This window comes from Carlito syrichta, unplaced genomic scaffold, assembly GCF_000164805.1.
Source record: "Carlito syrichta isolate Samal-C Ts95f unplaced genomic scaffold, Tarsius_syrichta-2.0.1 Scaffold303683, whole genome shotgun sequence".
Classification (NCBI taxonomy): domain Eukaryota; kingdom Metazoa; phylum Chordata; class Mammalia; order Primates; family Tarsiidae; genus Carlito; species Carlito syrichta.
In genome coordinates this window covers 204,295-214,957 of record NW_007247779.1, presented here as the reverse complement: position 1 = coordinate 214,957, position 10,663 = coordinate 204,295, and the positions used below count along the sequence as shown (strand labels likewise).

General features: G+C 43.2%; 1 protein-coding gene across 1 annotated transcript in view; it reads left to right on the top strand.

Annotated features, from left to right (window-relative positions):
• Positions 1 to 6,336: 6,336 nt before the first annotated feature.
• The window catches only part of DOPEY2 (dopey family member 2), a 111,561-nt gene continuing 107,234 nt past the window's right edge, over positions 6,337 to 10,663 (top strand). Inside the window, exon 1 of the mRNA XM_008059065.2 lies at positions 6,337 to 6,502. Coding sequence (XP_008057256.1) covers positions 6,365 to 6,502 — 138 coding nt within the window. The 5' untranslated portion in view covers positions 6,337 to 6,364. The remainder of the gene's footprint in view (positions 6,503 to 10,663) is intronic.

Here is a 10,663-nt window from a genome sequence, read left to right as displayed (position 1 = left end):
GGGCCGGGCGCGGCCTCAGGTCCGGCAGGTGGAGGTCAGGGGGGTCACGGCCGCCCGCCCCCGGGCCTGCCGAAGACCTGCAGCCTTTGTTTGCTCGAGTGATCCTGGCTGGGGAGAGGCTAGGTAAGCGGACCTGTAAGAACCGAAGGTTTTCCAGTTAGGGGAAGACCCCAAGTCCCCCGGACTGCCCCCAGAAGGAATCCGAGCCGCAGTGCGCTCGCTCTGCCGGCCTGGCCCCTGCGTCTTGCAGGATTCCCGGCTGCTGACGGAGACTGTTCCCGCAGGTGTTGTCCTGAACTCAGGACAGCAGGCCCAGGTTTGGGAAACCCTTTGTAGGATTTTTTTGTTAAGGTGATGGAGGACCCTCCCCCTAACAAGCCTACTCCTATTAGGCGCCTTAAATTTTTTCTAGACGATTTAACTGCTATTCTGAAAGATCAAATTCAAAATAACGTATCCTAGAGTTGATTACGCCAATTGGCGGAGTGCTTCCGTGCTGTAGACTAAGGGTCGTTGTCTTTTATTACTAAGATTACGTGCCTGTTATTTATTGGTAAATGTTCTTGCTCATGAGAGGGTCACTATGTCCTCATTTTCGTCTAATTCAGAAACGTCCATTCATGTAAACATATTTACAGTGAACTTATTTGGGATCTGGCAGTTGTTTTATCACTTGTTTTTCTAAGAAATTAAGAATGGATGGGATGAGAAATTTCCTGCTGACATTTTCGATTTTATGGTGGGTATATCTGGTCAGATATACTTGTTTATATGATTCATCCTTTGTAAATCTAATTGTAGGCTATACAGCTGTCAGTTTTATTAAATTATTGAATCTCTCACAGAAAAGGTATCCAGGATAGATGACAAGATCATTCGCAAAAGAGTTATTTACGGACTGAACTTTTGATTTTACAACTAGCATGATGTGGTAGAGGCCCCGTAGTAGCTCACTGACCTGAGCTGGAATCTGGTTCTGGTGTGTAATCTGGGCAGTTTTCTGAATGGCCTAATTTCTAATATCCTCATCTTGGGTTTGACAGTACCCATCTCATAGGAATCGTGTGTTACATGAGAGAAAGGCATGCATAAATGGCGGCTTTACCAAGCTCACCCAGACTTGCTTGGTAGCAAATTTTCACATAACTCATATTTCGAAATAAAGGAGCTTGCTTGAATGATTATTTCCAAACTTCTCACCTGTGTTGTTAGTTACACCAAGTAGTACTTTCTTCATATGGACGACCACCACATTGAACAGTTACCTGATCTTACCTAACTGACATCCTCCTTACCATTAGCAGTGGTGCCTGTGTGTTACCCTACCTCCTAAACACACATCTTATCGCTGACACAGTTCTCTTCCTGGTAACTAGCTGCCACATCTGTGGACTTTGAGGACACCTGTGCTGGTAGTTGGGCTTTTTCTTGCTTTTCCTCTTGCCAGCATCAGACTCTGTTATTTCAGCTGACTGTCATTATGTGTGCCACTTTAAACTGAGATTATGTATTTAGGTATTTCCTCTTTTATTAGGCTATGAAGTATGAGAGTAGGAACCCTATCTTATTCATGTTTCTTTCTCTGGAGCTCAGACACTTAATGATGGAACATTGCAGTGGTTCAGAGATGCTGAATTTCAGAGTTGTACATTTCCTGAAAAAAAAATTATGGGTTTTTTGGATGTACCAATTTCTTATTGTTTCCTTGGTAAAAGAAACAAACCACCATCTCTCATTACCATCCTTTCCTTAATATTTTCAAAAAGCGTGAAGGCTGTTATTTTAGGGAAAGGGATGGGCCTCTCCAAGAATGAGCAGCAGTGTTCCTTTGTGGGTATGTGTGCATAGTACAGTAGTACAGCACGTATTTTTGCATAGACATAGCATGTGCTTAGGCTCTGTGATTGTATGGGTCTTTCTTGGGACATGCAGAATGTGATGAGGCAAGAAGTGGGTGGAGCCTTGTAGACTGGAGTGGGGTTGTTTGGATTTCTTGTAAACTTTGTGGGGAGGGTTTTAAACATAGCAGTTATATGCATTCATTTATGTTTTTTTGTTTTGTTTTGTTTTGTTTTGTTTTGAGTCAGAGTCTCACTTTGTTGCCCAGGCTAGCGTACAGTGACATGCTGCTCATGGCCACTGCAGCCTCGACCTGCTGGGCTCAGGTGATCCTTCCACCTCAGCCTTACAAGTAGTTGGAACTACAAGCATGAGCCACTATGCCCAGCTAATTTTTTGATTTATTGTAAAGATGAGGTCTCGCCATGTTGCACAGGCTGGTCTCGAACCTGCAGACTCAGGCAATCCTCTCGCCTCCGCCTCCCAAAGTGCTGGGATTACAGGCATAAGCCACTGCATCTGGCCTCATTTTTGTTTTAAGAAGATTCTTGGAGTGCTATGTGAAAATACAGTAGAGGGGCAAGAGTGAGAGAGGACCTTCAGGAAGCCTCAGCAAACTTTCAGGGAACAGGTGTCTTGCACACAAGTGCAGTGGAGATGACAGTGGTTGATTCAAGAGGTATTTTGGAAGAAGAGGCAACAGCACTGGAGTTGGATTTGGCAGGTGAAGAAAAGGAAGAGTCCAGAATGATAGAAGATCCCATGGATGGAAGGACCACTTTCTGAGAGGGAGCATGTGGTGCTGATGAAATTGAGAGTTGGTTTTATTTTTTAAACAGCTTATTGAGCCGGGCTCGGTGGCTCAGCCTGTAATCCCTCACTTTGGGAGACTGAGGTGAGTGGATCGCCTGAGCCCGCGGGTTCGAGACCCGCTTGGGCAACTTGGTGAGACCTCATCTCTACGATAAACCCAAAAATTAGCTGGGCGTGGTAGCGCATGCCTGTAGTTCCAGCTATTTGGAAGGCTGAGGCGGAAGGATGGCTGGAGTCCAGCAAGTCGAGCCTGGGGCCAGGAGTGTGCCACTGCATTCCAGTCTGGGCGACAGAGTGAGACCCCAACTCAAAAAAAAAACACAAACAAAAAAAAGCTTATTGAGGTACAATTTGTAGACCGTAAAATTCATTCAGGTATATAATTCAGTGATTTTTAAAGCAGATTTACAGAATTCTGAAACCACTCTGTACAATTTTCACACTTTTCTATTACTTCAGAAAAATCCCCCATGCCCACTGGCAGTCACTCCCTGTTTTCACCCTACCCTCAGCAGCCACTAATCTACTTGCTACCTCTAGAGATTTGCCTGCTCTGGGCGTTTCATATAAATGAAATCATACAGTGTATGGCCTTTGTGACTGGCCTCTTCCTTTAAACATGTATTTTCAAGATTCATCCATGTTGGAGCATATATCAGTATTTTGTTTCTTTTCATTGCTTAATAGTATTCCATTGTATGGCTAAACCACATTTTGTTGATAGATGCTTATCTTAGTTTATTCTGGCTGCTGTGACAAAATATTATACATTAGGTAGCTTATAAATACCAGAAATTTATTTCTCACAGTTTTGGAGGCTGGAAAATTCAACATCAAGATGCCAGCAGATTCTGTGTCTGGTAAGGCCCACTTTCTGGTTCATAGCCTCACTGTGCCCTCACACAGTGGCAAGGACAGCTGCGTTCCCTTGGATCCCCTTTAAAAGGGCACTAATCCTTTTCAGGAAGCTCTGCTTTTGTGACCTAATCTGCTGAAGTCCCCACTTCCTAATAGCATCACTTTGGGAGTTGGGACTTCAACATATGACTTTGGGCGGGACACAAGCAGTATGTGGGAATCTGCTTTTATATATATTAAGTTTGAGATACTCATGCCAATCCAGGTCAAGAGGTCAAGTAGATATTTGCATGAATCTGAACCTTGGAGGTGGAGGTCTGGGAGGGCATTATTAATCTGTGAATTGTTGCCATGAAGATAGTATTTTTAAGTTATAGGAAAAGGGAAATCACCAAAGATAGAGAAAGGGAGTGGACCCAAGGCGTGATGTAGGGAATGCCAACATTTACAGTCACTAGCAGAGGAGGAAAGAAGTGCAGAGAGATAGGTGGGAAACAGTGCCGGGGCTGGTGGGACCAGAGGCATGTGGGGACTTGAGAGGAGACTGTGTGAAGGAGGAGGAGGCAGTCTGCTACAGAGTGCTGCTGAGAGGTAAAGTGAGGAAGCAGAAGAGACCACTGACATCAGCGACTTGAAAGTACTGGTGGCCTGAAGAAGATTGGAGGGGGTCAGGAGTCATTGGAAAGTGAAGCAGATGTCATGAGTCTCTTACAACCCCACTGGTCAATAAATGAAAGATTCAGCCTTAGCCTTTAAAAACACATTCTACCTACAGTTCAGTTTCTTCCATCTACCATATTTGCCTTTTTATATGATTGACTATATGCAACTTGGTTAACTAACCAGCCAGCCGTGCTCACACATATTTAATCATATCACATTGCTCCATATTTCCCAATCTAAGCAGTACTTGTGAAATACTATTTGTTCTCATATATCAATCAGGGTTGTGGTTGGCTGTAACAGAAAACCTGATTGAAGGGTGGCTTAAACAAATTAGCTGTTTATGCAGAAAACAGACCAGATGTAGAGCATCTGGAGTTGGTATAAGTTGCCTTCATCATGCCATCCGGGGCCTTGCTGCTCTGTCTTTCCACCTAGCCAATCATAGTTTGTGACTTCTATGAATGTTTCATCATGGTTGCAACATGGTGGCTTCACTCCAACATCAGACCTTTGTTCCAGGCAGAAAGAAGAGTGAAGGGCAAAAGGCTTATGCCAGAGGAGTCTTTCTCCTTTCAAACAACTTTCCTAACCCACAGCTTCTACTGACATCTCATTGTCTAATGCCGTCACATGGCCACCTAGCTACAAGGGAGTCTGGGAACCTATATTGCTGCCCCGAACAAAATTAGAGTTCCCTTAGTATGGAAAAGGGAGCCAAGGAATTTTGGGTAGGTGTCTTTTAATAGAATATAATCAGATGAAGACTAAAGAATGAGTGCAAGTCAGATCCCTAAAGCATTGTATTTGAGAAAATGCTAAAATGTGGACTTGATGACTGATCAAAGGAAGGATTTGACATTTCCATATCTTGTGAAGTATTTTTCAGGGTTGCAGCTTGTTTGAATAGACTGGCTGACATTCGGGTATTTATTTATTTATTTTTGAGTTGGAGTCTCACTCTGTCGCCCAGACTGGAGTACAGTGGCCACTCCCGGCCGCCGCAGCCTCGACCTGCTGGGCTCCGGCGATCCTTCCGCCTCAGCCTTCCAAGTAGCCAGAATTACAGGCATGCGCTACCACGCCCAGCTGATTTTTTGATTTATTGTAGAGATGAGGTCTCGCTGCCCAGGCGGGTCTCGAACCCACAGGCTCAGGCCATCCACTCACTTCAGCCTCCCAAAGGCGCGGGATTACAGGCTGAGCCACCGAGCCCGGCGACATTCAGGTATTTTAAAATGAAGAAATAAAAGCAAAATGACATAAGCATGCATTTGTATTTGTATACATTATATATATGGTGGATGTTTCCAAAAAGTCAAATCATTGCAGTATTTCATTTTTTTTGTTACATTAGGGATAAAAATAAAAGAAAACGGTTGCTATTGGAGTTGGGGTTGGACTGTGTATGTTATAGGCTTTGCAATGACTGCATTGGTTCATACCTAAAGAATGCATTTAGCAATAAGAAAAGTACAAGAATCCCTCAAGGAATATGTAAGAGCAAGAAAAATGGAATGCTGACTGCTTGGATCCTTATAACACTCCCAAATCTATCCTCTACACTCTGGAGAGGCTTAGACTCTCAGGGCAGCCCCCAGCCAAGGCCTAGCTGGTAATCTGAGCTTAGGCACTTGGTGGATTTATGACTGTCAGACACTGCATTATTACATCCTGTATTTTCTTTAATGTTTTATCTTTTATTCTCCTGATTTTCTTGTAGAATATTTCCAGTCTTTTCATCTGGATTGAATTGCTAAGTAGACTCTTCTCACGAAGAGCTTTTTCTTAGGTTTTATAACAGCGCTTTGTTGGGAGGGGCCATCTGCATTCACAATTCCCAACTGGCAATGAGATGTAGTCTAGCAGCTTTGCGAGTTTCCCTCCCAGAATTAATTTTGTCAATTAAGTGGAATCCTGGCTTTCTTGCTTCTTTCTGTTCCTGTGCATTTGTCTCCCTCAGAATCCACAAGGGCAGGAACTGTTTATCTTTTATCTAGCATACTGCCTGGCCCGGAAGCCTTACTAAATATTTGAGTTGGATTGCTGAGTGAGTGTGCACAGCAGTGTTTGTGGACACGTGTCTTCTGGAGCTCTGGGTTGGGAGTGATTTGTGTCCTTGAATAGCTCTCTCATGGGCTCATTTTTTTTTATTTGCTTTTAGATACTTTCTTCACTGTGAGGATGTAAAATGGATCCAGAAGAGCAGGAGCTATTAAATGATTACAGATACAAAAATTACTCTTCAGGGATTGAAAAGGCTTTAAGAAATTTTGAGTCCTCGAGTGAATGGGCGGATCTCATATCTTCACTTGGCAAGCTCAACAAGGTATGTGGGGCATATGCTATTTGGATTGAGCAGAGATGGGGATTTAATTGTCTTTTTATTATTACAAGGAATTGCAGTGGTGTATTATTTATATTTTCTAATCTTTATATTATTATATAATTTTACATTACAAGATAGTATAAGAAAATACAAGTACATATACAGTGATGATTATAATAATTAGAAAATGTAGAAAAGAAAAAACACCACCTATATTCTGTCACCCCTCTGTTATCCTATCAGTGTTAACCTTTAGCTCCTTCCAGTTTTCTTTTTATTCAGGGTCTTACTCTGTCACTCAGACTAGAGTGCATTGGTGCAATCACAGCTCACCTCAGCCTTGAACTTCTGGGCTCAAGAGATCTTCCTGCCTTAGCCTCCTGAGTAGCAAGGACTATAGGCATGCACCATCATGCCCAGCTAATTTTTTTATTTTTTGTAGAGTTGAGATCTCACTAGATTGCCCAAGCTGGTCTTGAACTCTAGGGCTCAAGCAGTCCTCCTACCTCGGCCTCCCAAAGTGCTGGGATTACAGGCATGAGCCACCATGCCCGGCCTTCTTCCAGCTTTTTCTGAGCAAAGATTTATATATAGTTTTAGTATAATTGGAAAGTCTTTTTCTGAACAATGTTTATGTCTAGGCAAGATAAACCTTTAAATTGTCAAATCAGGCCAGGCTTGGTGGCTTATGCCTGCAATCCCAGCACTTTGAGAGACAGAGGTGAGAGGATTGCCTGAGCCCAGGGGTTCGAGAACAGCCTGGGCAACTTGGCGAGACTTCATCTCTGCAGTAAATAATAATAAAAAAAATTAGTCAGGCATGGTGGCCCGCACCTGTGATCCAGACACTTGGAAGGCTGAGGTGGAAGGATCGCCTGAGCCCAGCAGATTGAGACTGTGGTGGCCATGAGTGTGCCACTGCATTCCAGCCCAGGCAACAGAGTGAGACTCCAACTCAAAAAAAAAAACATTGTCGAATCAGTTATTCAAAGCCAGTTTTTTAGGTACTACTTAGGATTTTTACTACGTTTTCTTCCTCAGTCTTTTTTTTTTTTTTTGACCCTTTTACTGTTAACTGGTGACTCTTAGAAGAATATAGGATGAAATAAATATTGAAATCTGCCAAAAACTTATATGTGTGTACATGTGTGTATGTCTGTGCATGTGTGTGTTTGTGTGTTTGAATGAGGAAAATGAGTCAGGTATAGGAAAACCAGCACTAACCAGATGTGGGCTTGTAATCCATATGTGTGAGCTATCGATGGGAGGACCTTTGTATTTTCCCATCCTGGCCAGAAGGAGGGTGTCACAGGAACTCTTAAGCACTCAGATGACATGACCACTGTGATGTATAAGTAGAACATATCTGGGTTTGAAGAGTCTGTGCCCTGCTCTGTTGCTGTCTGGACAGGACCTGAATTTGGAGCCTGACTGCCAGGTAGGAGGTAGGAGATTTTAGCTCCCAAGGTCAGACACGCCAGGGGGCTTGGTTAGAGTGAGGAGATTGAGCAGCCTGACCCTGATGCACCGCCTGGACAGCAGGCCAGCACTGACTGCCAGAAAGCAGCGATCAGCCCTGACAGATGGCTGTCAGGCATGGCGGAGATAGTCAGTTATTACAGCTCATGGCCAGGAAATTGCTGGTCTCTTGCAAGGCATATTTACAACATGTAAATGTCAGTAGGTCGGTGCAGGCTGTGTGGATGAGTGTACAGTTCTAAGATCTTCCTTTGAAACCAGAAATAAGAGGTGGAGAATTCTTGGGTTGTACAGCCATCTTAGGAATTGTCCAGCTGAAGGTGGCATTCACTGACTTGCATGAAGTAGACTGTTTTTTTAGGAGAGAAGAAGCAGCAGTAGACAGGGCTTGAGCTATGTTCACATTCTGGATTTTCACTGTTTCAGTACTTGACTTTCCTGAAGTAGAAAGCGTGCTTTTCTGAGGGAAGGAGACAGACAGTATTAGTGATTTTGTTTCTTTTTTTCTTTTTCTGTTTTTGTTTTTTTTTTTGAGTCAGAGTCTCACTCTGTCACCCAGGCTGGAGTGCAGTGGTATGCTGCTCGCCGCCACTGAAGCCTTGACCTGCTGGACTCAGGTGATCCTTCCGCCTTAGCCTTCCAAATAGCTGGAACTACAGGCACGTGCCACCACGCCCAGCTAACTTTTGATTTATTGTAGAGACGAGGTCTCACCAAGTTGTCCAGGCTGGTCTCAAACCCATGGGCTCAGGCAATCCTCTTGCCTTGGCCTCTCAAAGTGCTGGGATTACAGTCTTGAGCCACTGTGCCTGGCTTTTTTTTTTAATCAAGATGAAATTCACATACCATAAAATTCACCATTTATTCATTTTAAAGTGTACATTTAAGTGACTTTTACTACATTTACTGTGTTATGCTACCATTACCACTCTCTAGTTCCAGAGTATTGTCACACCCCTAAAGGAAACATGCATGCATTAAACATTTCCTCCCCATTCCCCACTCCTCCCGTTCCCTGGCAACCGGGAATCTTTGTTTTATTCCTATGGGGCATTTCTTATAAATGGAATCATACGGTATGTGGCTTTTTGTGTCTGACTTTTTTCTTAGCAAGATGTTCTCAAGATTCATTTAATGTTGTAGTATGTGTCAGAATTTCTTTTTAGAGCTGAATAATATTCCATTGCATGGATAAGCCATATTTATCCATTGATCAAGTTGATGGACATTTAAATGTGTACCTTGTGGCTATTGTGAATAGTGTTGCTATGGGCAGGCATGTTCAAGCTTTTGTTTGAACACCAGTTTTCAGTTCTATGGGGTATATACTTAGGAGTGGAATTGCTGAGTCATAGGGAAATTCTGTGTTTAAATTATTGAGGAACCACCAGATTGTTTTCCTCAGCAATGGTACCATTTGTGTCTACCAAGCAGCAGGGGTTCCAATTTCTCCACATTCTCACCAGCACATAGCCTTAAGTTTTGTTTGTTTGTTTTTCTGTTTGTTTTCTGTTTGTTTTGAGTCTCACCCTGTCGCCCAGGCTGGAGTGCAGTGGCGTAATTACAACTCATTGCAGCCTTGAACTCCTAGGCTCAGGCGATCCTTCTGTGTTAGCCTCTTGAGTAGCTGGGACTACAGGTGTACACGAACATGCCCAGCTAATTTTTTTTGTCTTAACATTTTGTAGATACTAGGTCTCATTATGTTATGTTGCCCAGGTTGGTCTTGAACTCAGCTCAAGTGGCTCTCCTGCCTCTACCTCCAAACATTCTGAAATTATAGGCATGAGCTGCTGCCTCTGGCCTGCTTACGTTTTTTTGATGATAGCCATTTTAGTAGATGTGAAGTGGTAGCTCTCCGTGGTTTTGATTTGCTTTTCCCTAATGACTAATAATTTTGGGCATCTTTTCATGTGCTTGTTGGCCATTTGTATATCTTTTTGGGAGAAATTTCTATTCAAGTACTTTGTCCAATTTTAAACTGGACTGTTTATCATTTTGTTGATTTGTAAGAATTCTTTATGTAGTCTGGGTACTAGAACCTTTTCAGATATATGATTTGCAAATATTTTTCCCATTCTTAAGGCTGCTTTTCACCTTCTTAATTGTGTCTTTGATGTGCACAAGTTTTTATTTTAGTGAAGTCTAGTTTATTTTTTTCTTCAATGTTCGTGTTATGAGTGTCATATCTAAGAAATTGCTGCTAAATCCAAGATCCTGAAGATTTGCCCCTACATTTTCTTCTAAGAGCTTTATAGTTTAAGTTCTTACATTTAGGTCTTTGATCCATTTTGAATTGATTTTCACACATGAGGGGAGGCCGGGGTCCCACTTCACTCCTTTGCATGTGGATATTCAGTTTTCCCAGCCCCATTTGTTGAAACGACTTTTTTTCTTTTTTTGAGTTGGAGTCTCACTCGGTTGCCCAGACTGGAGTGCAGTGGCTGCTCCTGGCCACCGCAGCCTCACCTGTGGACTCCGGCGATCCTTCCGCCTCAGCCTTCCGAGTAGCTGGAATTACAGGCATGCGCTACCACGCCCAGCTGATTTTTTGATTTATTGTAGAGATGAGGTCTCGCTGCCCAGGTGGGTCTCGAACCCGCAGGCTCAGGCAGTCCACTCACCTCAGCCTCCCAAAGGCGCGGGATTACAGGCTGAGCCACCGAGCCCGGCTGACTTTTT